The sequence below is a fragment of the Cyprinodon tularosa genome, unplaced genomic scaffold (genome assembly GCF_016077235.1).
Source record: "Cyprinodon tularosa strain WSP-4 unplaced genomic scaffold, ASM1607723v1 ctg420, whole genome shotgun sequence".
NCBI classification, from domain to species: domain Eukaryota; kingdom Metazoa; phylum Chordata; class Actinopteri; order Cyprinodontiformes; family Cyprinodontidae; genus Cyprinodon; species Cyprinodon tularosa.
The window spans coordinates 247,652-271,372 of NW_024039142.1; the positions used below are offsets into that span (position 1 = coordinate 247,652).

Genomic DNA, 23,721 nt, shown 5'->3' on the forward strand with positions numbered 1-23,721 from the left:
GGCTGTGAAGTCTGTAAAGCATAATGTTTTACAGTTTCGGTTTAGGTAAGATATTGGATTTTAGACCTTTTTTTCAAACTGTTGGCTGCTGCAGTTTAGTGCACAGAAGTTACTGTGGAGATTTTGCTTATAACGATAAAAAGAAAAGGACTTTTAGAAACCAGGTACGTAGATTTCCACCTAGCTAAACTCATTACATCATTAGTCTGAACTCTGTTCTTGTTTTTTGCCTTGTCAGCATGTTTAGTCGTGTATTATCATTAGCTGTTTGCTAGATAAGGCTAATTGATCTCCACCTACCCTGCGTATTACTGAAATGTTGTGATCCACTTCTTCCACTGACTCTGCATAACTGCTACAGGCTCAGCACAATTTGACCCAAAGGAGCAAAGCGCATCCCTAAAGAAATTATTTCATCATCTCTTCCTCCGTGTCTCTCATCCATAAAACCTAATTCCCCTAACCCCTCCTCTTTAAAGATGCTACTTCATGCTGATGTGAGGGTAAATGTTTGCAGGCGGAGTGACCTGAACACCCCGGGTCGGCTCTGTGGAGTTAGCTGTCTGAACTCTTGGTGAGGGAAGGCCTGTGTATCTGTATTGTTTGTTTAAGAGCTGCACTATATGGGATTTCAACAAAGCGCCAAAGCTCTGAATGTGGGACCCAGAGCTGGCCTCAGCATTGGATTAGTTCACCGTGATCCCCACCACCTCTGAACAAACTCCCTACTATTTCAAGATCTCTCCATTTATGCCCAGCCAAGCACATTGTGGCCAGTAATCTATACTTCTCTCCTCTCCAAAGAGAGAAGATATACACCCCTCCCTCCCAGTAGTTTAGCCACACTTTTCTCTGTTTATTTTGCACTTGTTCTATCGCTCTCTCTCTATCTCCTCTAAAGAAATTCCCTCCTCTAACCTCTTTACTCTTGCCATTCACCTTTCCTCTGCACATTCCTCTTACTCTAACTAACTCTCGTTTCATTCCTCCTGACTTCTCTAAAGGGGATCAGTGGAGCTTACAGGCCTTCCTGCTTGGTTCATTACAGAGCCGCCCTGACACAAAAAGCTTGCCTTTTTCAAAGAAAAAAAAAAAAGCACTGCTAATGTTTTAAACATAGACTATGCTTTGTGATTTCATAAGTTTATAATAAAACCGAGCACACAACAGGAACAATGGTTGTAACTCTGCTCACTCAATCAAAGAGTTTCATCTCTTGCTGAAGTTCTGCTTCTTTGTTTTGTCACATCTCAGTGATCTGGAGCAAACCTGTCCATTTTCATTTGGCACACTCAAGTACAGCACTGCTGCTAGGCCTGCAATTCAGTACAAATAAAAACTGGCTAAATCCATTTAAAAAATGTGAATCCTGTCTGTGTCTGCCTGGAAATATTTTGTTCTGGCCAAATTTATTGAAACACCTCCTATAGATGTGTAAACAAGCTCCAAAATAAATACTTTCTTCATAGCAGTATCATACTCTTGCTTAAAAAAATAAAACAAAAAAACAACAACAACGCAGCTTTTAAATGAGGTACATTTCTTAAAGGTAACTTCAATATGTTTTATAATCGTGGAAACCCCTAAAATCTATCTATTGCCTAAATCTGCTGTTCCTTGGAGGGTTACTGCAGAGTGTGCCTATCTTCAGTAACCATTCATACAACCTGAATAGGTATTCATTCTACACAGGACAACAAAGACTTACAGGACAAACAAAAAAAACAAAAAAAACATCCACATCCTCACACACACTCATGTGTTGAAGGTTAAAATGACCTAAGAAACATGTTTTTAGACTGTGGTGTTAAGGCTGAGGACATGTTAAGACATAAAAACTCCATTCTGAAGCCTGAACCTGGAATGCATTAATTACAAAAAGTTTAAGAAATAATATTTTTACTTGTGTATCTACAAATCATGTTTATTGGTATATGATTGTGTCGAAGCAAGCAAAAACCGCACTCCCTAATGATTTTCAAAAAGCCTCTTTTAACATAGATGGAGCACATAAATTGTACTTGTATTGAACAAGTGTTTCTGTATTATTCTGTAAAATAAAAATATGGAACACATTTAAAGCAAAATATAGCAATACCCTGTACTCCTTCCTACTCATTCTTGAACACGTATTGCGGATATGTGTGCACTTTGAAGCAATGAATTCGTAGTTTTAAAAGAGGTTTTTAATTTTAATATTTAAAAGGAAATCAGAGTTGCTTTAAAGTTCTAATATTTCCAGTAATCTATTCCTCCTTTTTTTTCTTGGAGTATATACCGTATGTCGGAGGTCTTCAACAGGAGTCCGCGACCCCTAGGGGGTCCACAGAAGTACTGCATGGGGGTTGCGAAAGTTTTGGTTGGTTGGACTTTTTTTTTATATTTCCCCCCCTGCAATTTTTTCCCACTAATTGAAATGTCCTGAAATATACATTAACATGAATTCATCACACTATAGTAAACAGATAAACGGAAGGAGAAAATGTTTTTCAGTCATCAATGCACACATTCAGCGACACACAGGAGCTCTTTCAAGCTGGGCACCGTTTCATTCACAACATCTGTTCCATCATCAAGAAATCAGAATCAGAATCAGAAATACTTTAATCATCCCAGGGCGAAATTACTTTTGTTACATTACTCCATCTGTAATAGAGTGACTATAGGACCAGTTTGATTTAACACAGTTTCATATAATATATAGATAATTAGGGGTCCCCGCTTCATCTCGCCATCAGTTTAGGGGTCCTTGGCCTGGAAAACGTTGATATGTTGCCATATGTTATAAGACATGGGTACATTTCTTTACTCATAGCCACCAGGGATACTGAGGTTTTCATCTTGCCACCATGAACAGTAAGAAGGGCAGTAAAAAAGTCCCAGATAGTTTTGAGGTGCCTTTTTTTGTCCTACTCTTACAGACATGCAAAGCTTTAGTTTTGGTCTAATTTACATGGATGCTAATTGGAAGCATGTGCTTTGATCAGATGTAAGGAAAACTGAACTTTGCCCTCTTACCACCACTCCTCATACATTTGGCAGACAAAACATGAATTACACCTAAATGTTGCTAAAATGCCAGAAACTAGCTAGTAAACATTCTGGTAGACTTTGACAGATGAGTGAAATCGGTCCTTACTGAGCCTTTCATAATGTTGATGACACAAATCATGAGGCGAAACTATCAGACACAGTTAAACAGGTTTGAATAGATAACAACTGCAAGATCGCTTCACTGATGGGAAAATAAAATCCAGTATAAAACTCAGACAAATTCAGGATAGGTGTAATGGGACACAGTGAAGCACGACATGACCTGAGGCATTTTGTTTGATCATCAAACATTAAGACAAGAGGCATTTGTTTTATAAAATCAAGTCAGTAAAGCTATTTCAAGGCAGCAATGAACAAATCAACATTTAAACCCACGCTTTCAGCAGACAGAGGCGGAATAATAAGGGTCAGAAGAGCTGTGAGTTAAGTTCATTCTGATGCCTTTTATCATTACAATAGCAGGTGAGTGAATCTAAGACATAAATGAAACTGTAAAAAAAACAGGTTTTTATCATGTGCATCTTCAGGTTATTTGATATAGTTTATAACCAGATTATGAAATAGTTTATTACCAAATCAATACATTTTTACAAGCTAAACGTGAAGACACAACAACCTACAGATCCAACATCCCTTACACATACTTCTCTACTATAGCTGTTTACAATCTGTAAATCTTTCATCTGCTATTATTTCTTATTATTTATCGCATATATATATATATATATATATATATATATATATATATATATATATATATATATATATATATATATATATATATATATATATATATATATATATATGTATATATATATATATGTATATATATGTATATATCCTAAGCCTCTAGGATTGATAAACAGATGGCCCACGTCAACCTGCTATGACTGCCATCTTAGTCCCTAAATACAATATAAAAATGGATGAGCTAAGGTGAACTAATGTATGAGCAGGGGGCTAAACTCCAGATTATTAAAACATTTACCAATAATAGGAGTGATTTAGATATCTTTATCTGGATGCTCTGAATGTCCTAAGGTAAAACAAACTTCTGCCCAATTTGTAGAAGGAGGTTATACATCAGAATAGCAATAATTGTTTCACTGGTGAAATAATTGTATCCTCATATGAGATTTTCACCCTATTAAATAAATGTACTGAAATTATAAATTGGATTTGACTGAAAAATTAGTTTAAGAATATATAACTGATCGAAAAGATTATTTTATTGTGAGATTTTTTTCACCTCTTAACCAAGGTTTCCAGTAAGTGCAGTACTAAGTAACCTGTACTAGACATGTTCTGTAATGTTCCTGTTCTTGTGGACATCAAACTTCCCACTGGGTTTGTTAGCACGACGAAGAAGCAAATGTGTGTAGGGGTGTGTGTGTGTGTGTGAGAGCCAAATGTACTGTATGTGTTTGTCTGTTTGTCTTCTCTGTGTGGGTGTGTGTGCGTGGGCAGCAGGCCTGCCTTGAAAATGCCAAAGCCTGTTTCTAATCCAGGCCTCCTCTCGCTGTGCCAGGCAGGCCTGCTGCAACACCAACAGAGCCCCAGCTGACAGCTAGTCTGCTCTTGTTTCTGCCTTCTGAACAATCTCTGAGCTAAAAAACCCTAACGATGGGTTAAGCTGGCAAATAAGTAAAGCCAAGGAACACAAAGAACAGCAACTGCTCAGAAAAGCCATTTAGCCTGTCAGCAGGATGGGTCTTGAACTGAGAAAATATGATAATACAGAAATCATCAACTCATAAAAAAGGAAACCAGAGGAGGCAGGTAGCAATGGAGAACCGCTAAGGTATGTGTGGCTTTTTAAAGCAGGTTCAGGACGAAATAAGAGTGGTTAAATCTGATTCATCCTCTGTAAAGACGCCGGGCTCTCTAAGGAGGTGGTGATTGGTGCTTCAAAAATGAAATATCAGCTGCTGTCAGTGCCAGTCATCGGTGGCATGTGTGATGGAAAATCAATCTATATCGTATCACAGACCTCTGAGAAGAAGATGAGGGAGACAGGTCCCTGCTGCCTTCTTGCTGTGTCTCTTTAAATGCCTGCCCAACAGCTTTCTAGAATGGCCTGCGTCATCAGTGACGGAGATGCTCACCGTGCTGGTGGCTCATTGTGTAACGGCTGCTGTTCTGCTAGATTAGGTAGGTGATTGGCCATTAATATTCATTTCACAGTGTGTCTTTGTTAGGTTGCAGCAAGGGCTGGCGGAGTGTTTGGATAGATTTACTCTACCATGTACATTTCCATTGAATTCCAATAGGAAAGACTATTTCCCTGTGTTGATTCTTTAACATTTTTGTTGTTGGCCACAATATGTCCAAAAGTAACACGATTCTAAGAAGAAATTTAAGGAACATGTCCTTGTGTCCACCAGGGCCATATGTCTCTGTGTATATTGACCACCTCTTCAGGTTGTATGACAGATTTATGTTTCCACTGTAACCCCAACTAGTAGTACCATAATCTCATTTGGGCATGTCTGGTTTTAATAACAGCTGATAGTTCCTCCAGGAGGACTGGAGGTCTAGCAGGCATGAAATCCCAGTAACAGGCCCATCCCTAATGTACAGCATCCTGGCACAGGTGATCTAAACTGCCTTTGCCATAATGAGATTAAGGGACTAATTAGTTGGACTGTGTGTTGTGGTGTGCCAGAGTTTGCTCAGGAATATGTGCCCCCTGTCGGGCTAGCGGTGTGGCCCCTGAGAGAACAGGCCAGACTGAGTGTGTGCCTGGTGTCTTTCTCTCTGTTGTACTGAGAGGCTAATTAATATCTTTCTGCATTCACTCTTCCAGCTTTACCCCATGCTGAGCTTTAGTCCTGCAGTTATTGGTTTAGATTCTGGCAGTGGCAGATGATTAAGTATATATATAAAAAAATAAGAAAATGTAATCTGGGCAGTTTTGACAGTTAAATGTTGCAATAATTAATGGCCAAGATAAGAATTACAGCAAATAAGCAGCTAAAGCTTGCAAAACTAGGGCATGGAAGAGCATCAACATCACAGTCATCTGCTTAAAGATGCAAATGCAGCTAATGACATTCCCCACATAAGACTGGCTAAATCATATTTGCCAGTGACTGTTAAAGGACTCCAAGCATACAGTTCAAAAGCAGAATGAGGACTTATGATTTAAAGAATGGCAATCAAATTAGTGTAAAAAAAGTGCTTCCTGGTAAAGCTGAAAGTTACTATCTTTGCTGCACTCTTTGGTTCCTGAGTGAGGGCACATTAAGTAAACTATTTCAAGTATTAGTGAGGTGCTTAAATTTGAAGTCAGGGAAAGAAGCTATTTAAAGGAGAAAACTTTTTTTTTTCCTACAGCATGTCAAGATATGCCTACACTTTATACAGGCTGCAAGAAAGCGAAACTTTCAGAGGATAACAGAAAGGCTTAACGAAGTACAGTAGGTTCCGCTGTTTTATCCTTTTAACTTTATCAGTTATGCAACATGAAGTGTTTGCAGTCTTTTAGAGATCTTAGTCAGGGTATCCATTTTTATTTTCTGAAAAATATACAGGAAAGATCAAAGATGCAGAACCTAATATTCATTTACCTTTTTTGTAAACTCTTCATATATCTACTTAAGTTTTCAGTTCTTAATGATTAAAGGGAATCTGTAAAAATTGGTTTCAGGAGGTCAAAGTTCAGTTAGGAAATTGGCCACTGAGTGATCTGGTTCAAATTAAAACTATCTCCCTTTGCGCGCTGTGTACAGTATGTCAGCCTTTTATCTCCACCTCCTAATGTCTTTAAATCATGTCTATGTTTGATCGCCCCCACGGTGCCACTTTGACCTGTTCATTTAGGATGATGTGCAACTCTCTGGTCTACTCCAACACTGATTTGCTCCTCAGTGCAGTCGGTACCAGCTACTGGGGCCCGTAAGGGATCCCATACTGACCACCATGCCCTGGGAGCTCTAAAACTGGCCACTCTAAAGCAAGTAAAGAGACAGTTGAGTGTCATTGTTAATGTGGACACACAGCACCACAATGGCAAAATCAATGGACCTATAGGGGACATCAATCTTGAAAGCGCAAGACCCCTTTTGCACATATGGCTACTCCTCTAAAACTCCAAATAAATGGCTACCAGGAGAGAGAGAGATAGAGAGAGAAAGAGAGACAGTAAGAAAGAAAATTCTTGAAGCGCTGACAGTGATCTTTCGCTGGCCTTTCCTCGATTCATTCCCGGGAGGTTTGCTGTCCTTTGAAGATTGTGGACATCTGACCGACCGCCAAGTGGCTAGCCATTCTAATTCACCCAAAACAAAGTTTTTTAGGTAAAGCCTCAGAAGTGCTCTGCAGCAGCTGCACGCCTTTGGCATCATTTCTACATTTTTTTTTTCCTTCCTCTGTTTTTCGCTTCCAAAATTCTAATTTGAACTGGGATGAGATAGAGTGGAAACAGTCAGCCTCCTCTAAATAACAAAAAAGGCACTTACTTTTGTACTGGGAGACACATGAGATGTGCACAAAAAAAAATGAATAGCGAGATTCATTGTCTCTGCCACTAACTTGAAGGATAGCTCCTCAACATATTAACATATATGCAAATAGGCAGTGAGTAAACGAAAGCATCCAAAAGCAGGAGAGATCAAAGACGACAGAATTAAGGCCAAGTAATGAGGATCTTGGCAAACGCTCTGAAAATTTATTGATTGTTTGGCAAGCTTTACATGCTGCTGCTCCGTGTTCTCTGTGTCTATAATGTATCCTCACAGATCAAGCAGTCTGAGCTTTAACAAGGCCCTGGTGTGGAAATTATTCTAGGCGAGAGCCTAATCACGATCTCATTTACACTTAAATAATAATGTATTTGGAGTATGAAAGAGCAGGAGAGACATGGGCAGTCAGGGAGCCAATCACTGTCCGACATCTCCTCAATAAATCATTCTCTAATCACTTACCAGCATTACAATTCGAGCTGAATAAGACTATTGCAAATTATTCCCAGTTCAAAAGATGTTTTTATATATATTTATATATAATCTGGTTAGTATACATTCAGACACAGCCTAATGTTGTCTAGGACTGAGTTGCTGCCATTAAAGAAGAGCATGAATGATAGAGAGATTTAGGGTGTGCAAAAAATAAAAAATAAATAAAATAAAAAAATATATATTGTTTGATGGAAGTAATGCATTTACAACTGCAGAGTCGATGAGATTGGAAAGGGAAAAGAGATTTTTTTCAGCTTAGATAGGATGTAAAGAGGAAGAGAGACATGGAAAATGAAGAAAAGAAGACAACTACCTCCACGACTCTCACTGTCGGCAGGTTTCACCTGGATTGGGCGGGTCATCTGTAGTGGACAAAGACAGAGCAACAGAGAGGTTAGCAAAGGTGTTACTTGAGGAAAATCAGACAGGCTTCGGCTTTTAGGGCTCTCATCCAAACCTATAGTCATCAAAACAAAGCTGGTTGAAACATTTTGGCAGCTGTGGATATTAACACACCAGTACCCTCCATGGCTGCAGTTCAGATTAGACAAAACAGAAAGGTCTCTGCTGTTTTACATACAGCAGGACATGTGTGTGTGGAGGCTACTTCTATCCATTCTAAATGTTTTTATCAGTAACTTCAAGGGATACATATGTGTGTCTAAGAGAAAGGGGCCAAGACAGTCCTAATAGAAGTGAATCCAGCCACAGGAGGAGAGAGATCAATGCAGGCCTATTGATCCAGGCCCTTTGGCTGTGGAGAGTGTCTGGCTGGGAAGAATTCTCTGGTTAGGAGGCTCACTCTAATCCACTGGACCCTGATAAGAATGGCATCACCTGGATTAGATGCCTCTGTCATCACAGCCTTTGTGTCACGCTCTCCTCCTTCACAAATATTACCTGTTTCTTTTCTCATTACTGTTGTTTGTGACACTTTTGTCATACCTGTTTCTCTTTGTTGGAGGAAAAGGTAGAATAAACAATACCTACTATATCTGTTTATTTGATTATTTTGGTTGGGTTAGTTTGATTGCTTTTTTTCTAAATCGAAAATATGTTTCAGAATTAAAAGATTGCGTCTGGCCATTTTACTTCTCAGAGAGAACATTTGCCAGCACTTTAACACTGTGAACCTCAAACTACACAACATTTTAGTTTTTTCTCTTTGCTTTTTTTTGTTTTCTATAAAACTATGTGAAGGCCTAATTTTATATTCAGCCCCCTTTTCTCTAATTTATGTAAACGAAATCAGTTTTTATACAAAAAACAACAACAACACAAAAGTGTTTCTTTTAACCTATAGAAAAGTTTATATATGTTTATCTAAAATCTAACCTGCTATACAGCACATCTTTATGGTTTTATTGTTGCTGCAGTAAAAAAATAAATAAATTGTAGTTGCTGTATGAGTTTTAAAGTGTCTAATTGGCTTATGATTTTCATTAACAATTTAAAGTTGTTTTAATTTGACAAAATCAACTAAACTGTCTAGTGATGTCCAGAAGAAAAATCAGTTCACAGCCTTTCAAAAGATTAAATGTTTAGAAGAATTTTAAACTTAACGCTATTCTTGTGCCACATTATCAAGTTTGCCACAAATTAGTTTATTCATAGTAAAACAAATAAAGCTAAGTTTGAATGTATGTTTTTTTTTTCTATGGTTCATTTTATTTTCCTGTGAATTTTTTAGAGTTCTTTAACAGTGTCTTTTTTAGACCTAAATATCATATCTACTCTAATGTTACTGCTCAGGGCAACATATGGACTTGAAATTGGCTAAATGACTTATCTTTTTAGCCCCAAAGTGGAAAGAGTTCTGTTGCTCAAAGCTGTGAGGAAAGCTCCTACAAACGCTTCCTACAAGACTTCAAACCATAATTGCAGATAAAGGTGATCAAAAAAGTATTAACTAACAGTACCTTAATAAAGAGAGATTTGAAAAGGCATTTACATTCCACTTCACTCTTCTTCTTTAACGTGCGTTGCTCTATAGCAGGGGTTTCCATTTCTTGTCCTCAAGATCTACTGTCCTGCAGATTTTAGATGTATCCCTGCTCCAACACAGCACGATCAAATGACTGATTACTTCTTCAGCCTGCCATCAAGTTTGGCAAAGGACTGGTAAGGAGACGTTCATTTGATTCAGCTGTGTTGGAGCAGGGATGCATCCTTAAACCTGCAGGACATTCGATCTGGAATACCAGAGTTTGAAACCCTTGCTCTATAGCATTAACATCTAATAAAACAGATTGCAGTTTTGGTTTTAACATGAAAAAAAAATTGAAAAGTTCAAGGAGTATGAATACTTTTAAAGGCACTAGTTTTAAGGATTGTTTTATTACAGGGCATTTCTATTAAAACCATTAGGAAGTCACAAAGATGCTACTTCTTTAACCACATATGTATATCTTGACCTATCTTTCCAAGGCTTCACTTTTTTTTTTTTTTTTGTTCAATTCTAAAACGAGGATGAAAAGGTCAGATTTAAAGACAGGGCAATCCAATAAAAGCATGACATGTTCAAGGAGAAACACCATAATGGGATTTTAAAATGTCTTAATAACATGGTGATGTATTGAGGAAGCGGCCAGGCCCAATTCATTAAGTGCTAAATGTATCAATTTTCACCTTGAGGAACTGAGTAACCTTCCTTAGCTGAAATTATTACATAAATTTGCCCACTGTAAATAAGTCTTTGTGGGAAAGTGAGGAGGATGTTTTATGCTTGCATGGGTTGAGGTTTCAGCTCCTTCTTTTCTGAGAGCCTCCCTCTCTTCAAATGCTTTCTTTCTCTTGTACAACACAAGCTAAGTCATTTTAAAGTATGTTAATGCCAAGCCACAGGGTGCACCACTGCACAGCATGCACAGATAGATTACAGCATCAACCTCAACACATGCTGCATCCCTGCTAAAAGCCCAAGAAGTCTCCTCATAAGGGAGAAAAGCCAGAACATTGTTTGTGACCTTTTTTTTTCATTTCGTTATTTTTATGATGTTGACCTTGATGACAAATGAATAAAAGTAGCTTCAATCCTGCTAAGTTGTTTAAGTTTGGATTTGTGAAGAGAAACTGCTGCTCCTTTACATTATTACGGACTCAGGTGGCTCCATGGGGCAACTGTGTGGGGGAGGAAACTCTTTTACTGTTCAGTCTGCCAGCTTAATGGTCTATTTATTTGCCCAAGAGCAATGCATTACAGCTCCGAACAGGCACAGCTCGTGGCTCTTAGTCTTCTAAACACAAGGGAAAAAACATATTTCCTGTATAAATTAAATGGACATGCATTCTCTCATCTATAGAGTCAATAAAGATACATCCACACAAAGTCGAATAACGTATCATTGAGGAAAACGCTTAGGTGGAAATTTAAACCCACCTGAAGTGACAAACCTGTATTAGGCATTGTACTGCATTTACCATGCCCGTGGGTGGCACGCTAGCGCTTTCACACATGTCAAGAAAGTAAAAGAAGGGAGAAGTAGGATGTAAATGACAAACATAGAAGAGAGTGGGGCTGTGTCCAAACGTCTGCCCTCATCACTATATAGTGCACTATAGAGTGGTTACACCATTTTTGATGAGTGTCTGAATGTCTAGTGGATGAAAAAGTAGCAGGCTCTAAATTTCCCACAATATGTCTTCAAAACTAGTGATCATCTATGATCACTAGATGAGCAGATTTATCCCAGAATTCTTTGTAAGAGCTCTCCTTGCAAAGCATCATGGGATTTGTTGTGGCGGCAAGAGAACAACGATGGTGCAGGTATCGGAGGCGGAGCTACGTGAGCAATGGGGAGCGAAAAGTAGTGATCATGTGTCTGAACCGTAAGTTTACTGAGTTCATTATATAGCCCCGCTCTACAGCCCCATTTACACTACCCTCTGAAAACCGATCTGTGCCGAGCTCGGACCGAGGTTGGATCAGTTAACAGTGCCGAGCTTGGTTCCTTATGACTGTATACAAATCACACTACCACGGTTCCTCGCATCCTAGTAACGATCTATGGTACTACTGCTCTTTAGAGGGAAACAAGCAAATCAACATGGCGGCACATGTAACATTCGGGAAGTTTGGTTATAATTGTGATATTTCATTGTTTGTGGAGAGTCAGGCGAATAAGGCAGCCTTTGTTGAATTTACTTGACAGAGTCAACCTTTGGGAAGTGGATACGACACATGATAGTCTAATCAGGCTTTACAGACGAAAGAAACAATGACAGCCATTGAGGTTTATCACGCTGCTAGGCAGAATCAACACTGAAAATAAGTAGGGAAGCTAGTATTTTAATATGGTTTTAAAATTCATGATTACGGAGGCGGACTGTAAGGAGATGATGCGGTCTGCTCATGCGCTCATTGTTATCTTAGAACTGAGTCTCAACTGAACCGGGCCAAGCCCTACTGATGAACTAGTGCCAGTTTAGCGAGGTTCGGTTGTGTCTGGCAATGTCCGGTTAACTTTGGCATGCCATATACACAAAACAGTTATCTTGGTTATCTGCTCTGACCGATCTCTATATGGTTTCAAAAGGGCAGTGTAAATAGGACTTATATAGTGATTGATTTAGGGGGTTAGGGCGTACATTTGGACAGAGCCAAAAAAAGGTGTTTGTGTGGACTGACAATGGAGAAATAGCAAGTAGTAAGTGTAAAATCCACGATAAAATCAATAGCTTCTAAGGTATAGATTCTAAAACAGAGCTGCAACACCAAAGTCTTTTGATGTTTTTCTTTGTCTTGTCATCAAGCATTGTCTGAGTGGAGCCTTAGCCGATGAGGAATTTGAAATACAACAACCTGGCTTGAGTTTGAAACAATCAGCGGAGCTTTTCTGGGACAAAAAACCTGTCAATATTTAAAGTAAACAAATAGAAAATACCCTCCTTTGGTGTCTGATATTATAACTTTCGCTAGTCGTCTTGATTCTGTCTAGATGTCTACTGGCTGATTCATTATTAGTTTTCCCAATTTATATTGTATGCATATAAGATTTAATGAAAAAAAAGTTTATTTTACTCATATTCAAGATTGATAAATACATGCAAATCTATGCTAGCTTTTATATAACAGTAAAACTTATGAAGAAAGAAATGCTAAACAAATATTAGAATTTTGTTGATAACTAAATCAAAGGTTTTATCATCTTGTTATAAGGCTGTATAAGGCATTTTAATTCCTAAGAGATTAAAAGTGTGACAAAAACATCTATTGCACAATATAAAATATATTGCTGGGAGAAAAAAAAACATATTTTCTTTAAAAACAAGACACTGCTTTCAGCAACGCAGCTCTATGTTTAAATCTCAAACACCATGACCATGTAGACATAAAAGAGATCCAACTTTTTTGCTCTGAGGACTCAGAATGGCTTAGCTCACAACCTTCGAATAAATCCCCCTTTATTTTCAGAAAGAAATGTCTTGTTTTTTTAGTATGAGCCTTCTCCACCTCTTGTCCCTTTTTCATGAAAGCTCCGCTGCTTGAAGGGCTTTGACAAATCTAAAGTTTCATATGCTTTTATTGAGCTGCCTCATTTGCCCAGCTAAGCCCCCAGTCAGTTGAATTAAGCTCTTGGCTCTAGTATGAAGCTTTTTCATATGGAGGGTCAGATAGAAACCCTAGGGCATACAGTACATAATGTAGTGTGCAATAGTTCTGGAACATCCAGCTGCTTTGTCTCTGCTCATTAATCTTTAAGACTGATGGTTGGCTATATTGTTACTTGGTCTAGACATGGTTGATTTGGAACAACTAAATTGGATCTGTGTTCAGCCCACATAGTGGTATTACACATATTTGAGTTCTTATAACTGTATGAAACTTCAGTATTCTGATATCCGACTGTAGTTTGTTTTTTTTGTTATTGTTGTTTTTACCTTAAATATGACAAAATTACAAGAAAGGCTGGTTTCCAGCTCTGGCAGATAGATCTCTATTTATTTTAAATTAGAACAGGCATGGAGTATATTAAAGAATAAATGTTTTTAGCTTTAGGTGTCAAAGCCTATCACAGTCCTGATTGTCATGTCTACATGTAAACATTTCACATTTCAAACCTGTATTAGGGGGGATTTCTACTACAACAGTTTCAGCTGTATATCTCTCATTTATTAATAAAAAAAAGCATTTTTTTGATTAATCAAATTCAAAAACATAATTTGAAGTAGCTATGAGCAACATTTCACGACCAGGTGGAGCTGCCTAGTATTATACAGTATGTAGACCAAAACAAGATGTGTGCCTCTTTTTGCCTTGACTCAAGCTATAACTCTGCCTTGACCCTTTTAGAATTCTTAAATAAACAAGTTAAAAGAATTCTATATGAAAAACCGATCAACACTTAGCACCTGTATGGCGTTTTTTTGAGATGCGCTGGTCCACTATTTGTGGCAGACTGACAATCTCCAGACAATCTACTCAACTACTTAGTGCTCTATATCATCAGAATCAGAATCAGACATACTTTAATAATCCCAGAGGGAAATTACAGTTACATTAAATGAGGACATGAATTCCTAATTATTTTTACTATATTTCCAACCTGTGAGCATTGATTTATGTTTGCCAAGATAAGGAGCAGAGTAGATTTTACATGTATAGACCAGTTTCTGTGAGATAAACAGTTATGTCATCTGCATCATAAAGATGATGCAGATGACATGTCAAAGCATTAAAGAAGGCTCTAAAATATATTCAACACAAACATTAACCCACATAAAAATGATACAAAAAGGGAGCCAATTTGTCAACAAATAAGTATCAGGCAAAAGCTGCATTCGGGACATAAATTAACCTGGATATGCACACCTAAACAAGTGCAAAGGCCTGTTACTGTCAAAATAACATGCTGTAATACGACTGTCTTAAAATCCTGCAATAGACAGGCTTCTAATGTTTATGCACAATTAAGCAGGTAAATGTGTTCAAAAACACCATTTATGTTGCTTGACAGACAGCCTACTCACAGCAGAATTTTGACAACTGAGAGCATAACGGCCGTTTTGCTGAAATGCATGGGTGAGAGCCCTGCCGTGAAGGACTTTAAACCTTCAAAACAAGCTTGAAAGATTAAACATTACAGTTGGTATCTGATCATCATCATCACAGACAAAAACACCAACTCTCTGATTGTGGCCAGAGCCCAGCAGAGACTGAGTATAGGTACTCCCACAGGAGACAGGCCTGTAATTAAACAAACCAAGTAGTTCTTTAATAAATCTTACTAATCTGTGCTCATATAGCTTTTCCCTGTTGTGCTGCACATGTGGTGGCCTACAATGTTATGTTTCTATATCCAAAAGTCAGCTATAGGAATGTACATATATATATATATATATATATATATATATATATATATATATATATATATATATATATATATATATATATATATATATATATATATATATATATATATATATATATATATATATATGATAAAAAAAACTGCCTATGTTGTTTGGATGGCAGGCATGGTGGATTTAAGGATTTAAGTTAGATGCTTCCTGGAGGAGATGAGTATGACGGAAGATGTGGGAGAAATCTTTATTCCTAGAAAGCACTCTTGAAGCACTCACCCAATTCTTTACTCTGAGCCAATGTGGGGAATTTATTTGCACCAAAAAAATCTATCATTAGACACCGAAGGAAAAACTCAAAAACATGGTGCAATGTTACCTTGTTTAATACAACACAGTGTGATCTTAGCCAATAATATTTTTCTCAAACATCCCATTCTCTCAGACATCCTCCTTTTTCACTGAGAAATCGGACCAACTCAAAATGACTGGAGTCAAAGTGTACTGTTAAAACTGTTTACCACCTACTTTATCCTGCACACATTAAAATCACCAACATTTCTTGAATATTATTTTTGACAGCTGTGGAGAAAATTGCCACTTGTGGTAGAAACGAGTCTAGTATTTCTGTATTAAAAAAAAAACTCCTAAATCTTGAACCAATTTCTCCACAAAGACCCCCTGAATACTTCTGAAAAGTAAAAATCTACCTATTACATCAGAGAATTTGGTAAGATAAAGGTAAGATACCTTGCTTAAACATGCCAGCGCATTTAGTAAATTTTGCCAAGATAACCATAAAGTATTAATTGCAAACATGAATTGGGATAAAATGAATAATAATGGTAAGCTTAAATGAGAATAAATGAACACAACAAAAAACAGATAATTGTTATACTGTGGCCATAAATTAATTAATATGGGATATAAAAACCCTACATATGTGATATGTTACTTTCTTCAATGTTCAAACATCCTCTAGATGGCCCTCACACCAACACGAATAAATAAATAAATGTAGTTTGACGGTTCCTTTGCAATGATCTCATCAAAATGATATAATGACCATCAATTTAAACTAAATTAATTTGATTACTGTGATATAAGGTAACAGCCATTTCCATAAATTAATATAATAAAAAATAAATAAAACAACTACATTGGAATTACCTAAGTATATAAGATTGAGTATAATGGCATATGTCAGCATCTAATATTAGGGTCAGAGTCTAATGTTGGGGTCAGAGTTTACTATTGGTGTCAGGGTACCGTATTTAAGCCGCCTAGGGCTGGGCGATATGGCCTAAAAATCGATCGCTTGATTTATTTATTTATTTTTCTTACCAGATCTGATTAATCCATTTTTCTTTTCCTTAAATTTCCTCATAAAAATGACAAATAACATATATAGCCTTCAAAAAATATATTTAATTTCAATCTTCCCCTTTGGGAATTTAAAGGGCAACAAAATTCAAGTTGTGAAAATACGTTTAAAACAATGTTTTGCTGGCGTTACTAAAAATCTTGATTTTCCAAAAAATTAAATTATAATAAATAGAAAATTGTTATTATCCAGGCCTGGGCCTGCCTGTGTTTAACATCATTTTTGTATAACTTATTATGGTAATAAAGTGTTTATAGCTTATATTTGGGATGGAGATTCCAAAACATTCCGACACTCCTCTAAAATAAGCTGTTGTTCTATTTTTGTCAATCAAAAGCAGAGCGGCTGATTCAGGCACAAAGTCAGTTGATGAAAATCAAAGATGATCCGGCCAGATTTACAGTTAAAATAATACATGTGCAGACTGTGGATAAATTTTCTTGACTTTTATGTAATGAAAAGTTCTATACCTACACTTAATCGACTGCTAAAGCAAATATAGCATTGAATTACAATATATAGCATCAACTTTAATAAAGAAAATTAAAATCACCCATGACAGATCCAAAGAAAAAAAAGATTTATGCCTACTGTGCAGGCTGTTATTGCAGTGACATAAATGTTTAATATATTTTATAACCTTGATTTTAACTGTAAACTATTGTTTTAGGAATTGCCCATGTTTTGGAGAACAGTTAAATGTATTTATCCTGTGTGCGTGTGCACAGTGCATACTATTTGAAAATGTCAGAACACAAATTCATTCCCTTTGCTATTGTAAAGAATAAATTTTTAATAATTTTAATAATGACTCTAATCTTTAATATTCATTAACAGCAGGTACTAAAATCCAAACCTATTATTATTGCAAAACTATTAAAATGGGTATGAATAGTATGTAAAAATACTAATATTATCCAGCCATACTGCCTTCCACATCAAATACACAGGAATGAGATAAACTAAGCAGTAAATATCGTCCATGTTTTTACGAATTCCATTAGTTAATAAAAAGAAAGTAGTTAAAAAACACTTATAAAGCAACACTTACTTACAGTAACTCACAACAATAAAATGGCTCTAACAGCCATACAATATGTGTAATGTGTTCTGGCCTCATTCAGGTTTAATATAGACTAATGTTTGTCCTGGGATCATTAATATACATTAGTGGGCCATCAAAGCTCATATTGCTCCAGTGCTCAGTAACAGGAGCATAAACCCCCCCATCTGACTGGGCCGTTTCAGCTGATATAATTAATATTTCCAATTATTGATCTGAGGGAGTGCTGAGTGGTGACTGTCCGGGGGCCCTGGCTTCATCTAATAAATCTGTACTGTATACAGTGAGAAGGAGATGGAGCAGAGAGAAAACAGAGAAATGATGGGGAATAGGAGACCCTTACTGGTTTACATTGAAATTATAGGAATTATATATTATCAATAACATTCCAAAGTAGCATCATATACTAAAAATTGCTAAGTGAAGCGTGATGAGCAAAGATATATTTTTTAAACTAAATTATGAGAAGAACAAACGTTAAATTGATACATTAATATTTGGTACTAATACATATAGCTTCCTCAGAAAAAAATATCCAAAAAAACAACTAACACGTTTTTGTAACACTTTTTTGTAAAAAGTGAGCTCTTGCAGTTTTTCCTTTACCTCCCTTATTACTTTTCTTTGTGTTAATGATGACACGATAAACTTGTTTCCTTACCCTGCATTGTTTGTCATTGTTACATTTTAAAAACCATAATGTACTGAATCTTAGCTGTTATAGTATTGTCAGTTTGTGCAAAAGGGAACTCGCCAAGACCCGATTGGGTGCACTAATAAAACATTACGTTTTTAGCCTATGTATTAAGTCCACTTGCCAATAAGTAATCTGTCCAGCTTGACTTGTCTTTTATAATATTTAATAACCTCATTCAGATCCAGATATTATTTACCAACACAGTAGGCTACACTCAACATTCAATAGACAAGCAGCAGCTCTGGTTGACATTCCTGCTGTCAGTGTGCCACTTGTACGCTGCCATAACTCTTGCGACCTGTGGCATTGTTCTGTGTGATAAAACTACCCCTTTCAGAATGGCCTTTTATTGTGGGCAGTCTAAGCACACCTGTGCACCAGGATTGGCATAGTGATATGGCACACTTGTGAGGAGGGATGGATTATCTCAGCAAAGAAGTGATCATTATAACAGGTTTAGACTTCTTGTGTATGTGGGAAAAAGTTTTAGTTCTTTAAGTTCATTTCATAAAGAATTGCAGCGTTTATATTCTTGTTAAGTGTAAGAGACACTGGTCGGAATAGCATGATCTAATAAACAAGAGATTAGGCTAGAAAATTAGTTGAACTTAATAGATATTTTAATGTCAACACTTAATAATATTTGAATGCTGTCTTTCCCAAATCTCAAGATTCCAAGTATTGTTTATCTTAAAAATTCTAAATATTTCCATATTCATTAATATCATAGAATATTGGTGGGTATTTCTTGAAGCTATTGCCTATTTTCTTTCTTTCTCTTTTTGCTGTAGAATTCCTAACTTATTAAAATTAGCACACACTTTTGTTTTATATTCTCTTTTTTATTTAATTTTGAAAAACGGTTGAAAGTAATGGGGCACTATGTCTCACTATGGCACTATGGGGCACATTTAAGTGAGACAGGAAGAATGGATAACTAACATATGATCTAGCATTGTGATCACCTTTAAAAGGAGAAGTAGAAGTAAAAAAAACTGCTGTAGGAGAAAAAAACAAAAATAGATTTTTCTCACAAGACAACATTTAATAGTATTTTTTATTAATAAATGCTATTCATAAATGAAACATTAACAGTGTCACATTTTGCTACTGCACTACACCCAACAAAAATAAGACTCCTTTCACATCTTTGCCAGTGGTACCAATGATTTAGTGGGATGTAGAATTTATCTGCTAAATAATTATACCATGATGCATTTTTACTGTGGAAGAAAAATAATAGGACTTACATACTTTGGTAAAGATGCATAAAATCCTTGTCAATAAAAGGCACTTAATCAAAAAAATTGCTTGTGCGCCTACTGTGCAATTTAAATCATCTTAAAAGCATATCACAAATGTCCTTGTTTCATCTAAAAGCATACTCTACTCCAGCGTAGGAATTTGATTAAATAATAATAATGTGCAATTGCTTGTTAAGACCATGCAAACCAGATTTTGCTAAAGTGTTTGGTCTGCCAACGATTAGACTGAATTTGTGTGAACATGTTCATCTGAGAGAATGTTTGTGCAGGTGATTTATAATTTAGCCATATGTGGAAATTTGCTTGCGGCAGCAGTGTGGTGGTCCTGATAAGAAGTATCAGTCGGTGCTCAGTAGATGGCAGCGACTATAAGCTTTGGGATTCCTATCAGAACCAACCGGATTTAGAGCTGGAGGCACTGACATGGACTAAAAGACACCTGCAGACCTCAGCGAGTCACTATCAGATATGTGAGTAAAACAACTTTGGTTTGAAAAAGTAGAACAAACAGTATGATTATCATTTTGCTGTTGGTAAAGTATAAATTCAGCAAAATTAGGACTAAAGCCTCTTTGTTTACCTAAAATACAGTATGTGTAACATTTTTGGGTATATATTTATTGGAATTTATAACATTTCATACCAATTTCTACAGTGCTGAAAAATGTAAGTTATATAAATAGGTTAATTCTACTTCTATTTATTTGAGTTTACTCTAGTATAAACAAATGTAAATATTAAAATAATGTTTGGATATCATTTTGAATTGGCAACGATCAAAAAATATATTGTACTGCACGTTGTTTAAGGGTAAATTAGGACATCTTTAATGAACATTTTGAAGGAGACAAAAGTTTAAACATTGATTTGCTCCTGACTGTTAACAGCATAAGGCAAGTTAAATTCAAGATTTTTTAAGACTTTTTAATGCCACATAAAATAAAAATTTAAGACCAACTTTACAATAAACACAATAAAAACCTGGTAGTGACATATTTACCCCAAATGTTTATTTTAAGGTAAACCATTACTTTCTGGCCAAGCAGATGTGTTTCAAATTTTGAAAAAACTTTCCAGATAGGAAGAAAATTTAAAACTCACAAATAACATATATTTGTAAATAGTGTTGCGCAGATGCCATTTTTTTTTACCCCGATACCGATACCTGCCTGTGCAGTATTGGCCGATACCGATACCATCTGTTTGAAATTGATGTGTGTGTGTATATATATGAAGAACTGCATACTGTACTACTTAGATGTAAAATAATTGCCATCATGGTTTTGTCAAGCTGCTGCCTCCCTTTGTGAAGCAAGAAAAATAATAATACAGAGTGAATCCAATAGAACTTTTTATTGCCTACCTGGAATGGATGACAATACTTGAATAAACTTTCGGCTCTCAAAATGGTATCCGTGTCCTATTTGTTGGTAGTCGCCGATACCAATACCACCATTTTATTTCATCGGGACGGAACCAATAATAGTTAGAATAATAGTTACAGCGTAAGGCCTTGATTTTATATTGAAGAATTAAATGCCCTTTTAAAGATCTGCAGGAACCCTGGTTAAAGTGAGAGACATCAACATGGAAATATCTAATAGGTTGTCTGAGACCTTCAGAAAAAGGATTGTAGTAGATGAGATTTATAAGGGATTTAGAGAGGTCTCAAAGCTTTTTTTTACAATAGCCATTCCACTGTGCAGAAAAAAGTTGACATAGAGGGTATTTTAAAACAAATGCCATTACATAAAGCAAATACACCCTGAAAGAACAGCATATTATGCCAAAAACAATGGGAGGTTTCTAAGGTTGAAACAATCCACATTCTCGTTTGCTGTGAATGACACTTTAACAGTATTCTTTTCATTCTCGACTTTAAGATATGGTTTCTTTGGAAATATGTGTCAAAGAAATGAATGATGCTTTCCCTAGGAAACTTTAATCAATTTAAAGTCATTTTGCATTTATTTATTGGATTAAAAAAATGTATTTTTCCTCTAAGTTCAATTAAACTTTTCCTTTAGAGGGACAGAAAATAGATGAAACAATGAAAAGTCACTTTCGCAATTATTCAATACGAGTTTAATGTGCTTGACTATTTTTGATATAACAGCAAATCGCAATTTTTTTTTTTTTATACTGTAATTTTTGAGTCGTTAACATTAATTAAAGCTATGGGGTGTGATTTTCAGTGACATCTAATGGTCAGAGTGCAGACTGCAGCAAAATGAACCACTCCTACCACCGCTTCCCTCCGTCCAACAATACAAAGATGGTAAAGAATGATATTTCCACCTATCTTGTCAAGTGATGGCAACATTTGTTACATAGCTTTATGAAAACAATTTTATCAGTCTTTGTTTGATATAGATTTAATATAGGCCTAAAATAGTAAATAGAAAAGTTATTTGTTCCACATCATTGTCATGTTTTAGTGAGTCCCTTAGCATAGTGATATATACTGAATATGTCACTGTAGTCCTTTAGCTTCATAGCGAGTTTGTGTTGGTTGCAAGCATATATATTCCCCGTTTATAGAGTCTTGACTGTAGCACAGGGGTTTGATTCAATTCAGTTTATTCATAAAGCACCAATTCACAACACATGTCATCTCAAGGCACTTTACAGAGACAAATCAACCAGATCACACAGTCAAATTGATTCAAAGTTTTCTATCAAATGAAAAACAGTTGATTGCATCGACTTATTCGGAATTCTTTTTGGTGTTGCTGCCATCTATTGTAAGCAATCGTCTCTATTCAACCTTCTATACTTGCCACAGTCATATTCATGCATAGTAGCGATCTCTACTGTCACTAGTTTGTCAGCCCTGCACTGCCATATTGCAAAGATGTCTGCCTTCATAAATCTGCGACCCGCTCCTATCTAATTATAAATTAGATGTCTAAGGCAACGCAAACATAAATGTTGAGACTTTCATTTCATAGATGATGATAAATAACATACTTATGTACAATATATGTTACATTTTGTCAGTAAATCACTGTAATTATTACCCATTGTAGCTTTATTGGTTAGGAATTATTTAGAAAAAAATGTAATTGTTTGGGGAAAAAAAGCTTGAAAGTGTTTTTGGGAAACAAACTGTTAATAGCCATCTGTTACCTATAGTGCCTCTTGTAATACACTAATTAACAATGTTGCCATAGCCCATTCACAAACATGTGCAATGTGCAGCACTATTACCAACAGCACCACTACAACAGCTTCTGATTAAGACCATTAGACCTTCTGTTGTCTAAAGCCATCCAAGGTCCTGTTTATCTTCATCTCCCAAAGCACAAACGGCCTCCCAAAAACAGCCTGAAGTCCATCTACCAAATGCTTTCCAAAATACTCTCCAACTCTGTCTATTATCATAGTGTTACAAGCTGGAGTGGTTGGCCAGCTGTCTGACTGCCACAGTTCTCATTACACCACAGCACTCATCAACACTTCTTGAAGGTGAATGTCATACATTAAGGAAAAGTGCCACATTTGTGCTTTTTCATGAAAGTTCACAACTGAATTTGCATTTTGTGTCTAAAACAGTTTCAAACATTTTAGACCGACCTGTGAGTGCACTTAAGGCTATCTAAATCCTCCACAGTTACTCCACCAGTACCTTAAAGGGCATGTTTGACAGTATTCTTGGTATGGCTTTCAATCTAACAGAATGTATGCCTTGCACTAACATTTGTATAATAGTCTTTTTTGACTTGTGGTGTGGACTAGTTCGGTGATAGAAACAGTGTGCAATCATGAGAGTGTGAAGATATGGGGATTGAGCTAATGCCCAAATCCTGTCCTGCTGAGCTTGTAGCAGGGTGTCCAAGAGATAAAGAGAACCCTAGGGAAGTGAAAGTTAAAGACAACAAGAAGGAAGGGATCTTAGAAAAGGGAGAATTTTAAAGAGTAGTAGAAAATGACAAAAAAAAGACTAAAAAAAAGAAACAATAGAAAAGTGAATTATATCTTCTGACAACAGTTTATGT

At 36.3% G+C, this 23,721-nt stretch overlaps 1 protein-coding gene across 11 annotated transcripts in view; it reads right to left on the bottom strand.

Moving 5' to 3' along the window:
• Positions 1–23,721, bottom strand: part of celf5a (cugbp, Elav-like family member 5a) — a 314,625-nt gene that overhangs the window by 131,853 nt on the left and 159,051 nt on the right. For all 11 annotated transcript variants that reach the window (XM_038299240.1, XM_038299235.1, XM_038299238.1 and 8 more), the window contains exon 3: positions 8,326–8,374. In XM_038299240.1, the coding sequence (XP_038155168.1) occupies positions 8,326–8,374 (49 nt within the window). The remainder of the gene's footprint in view (positions 1–8,325; positions 8,375–23,721) is intronic.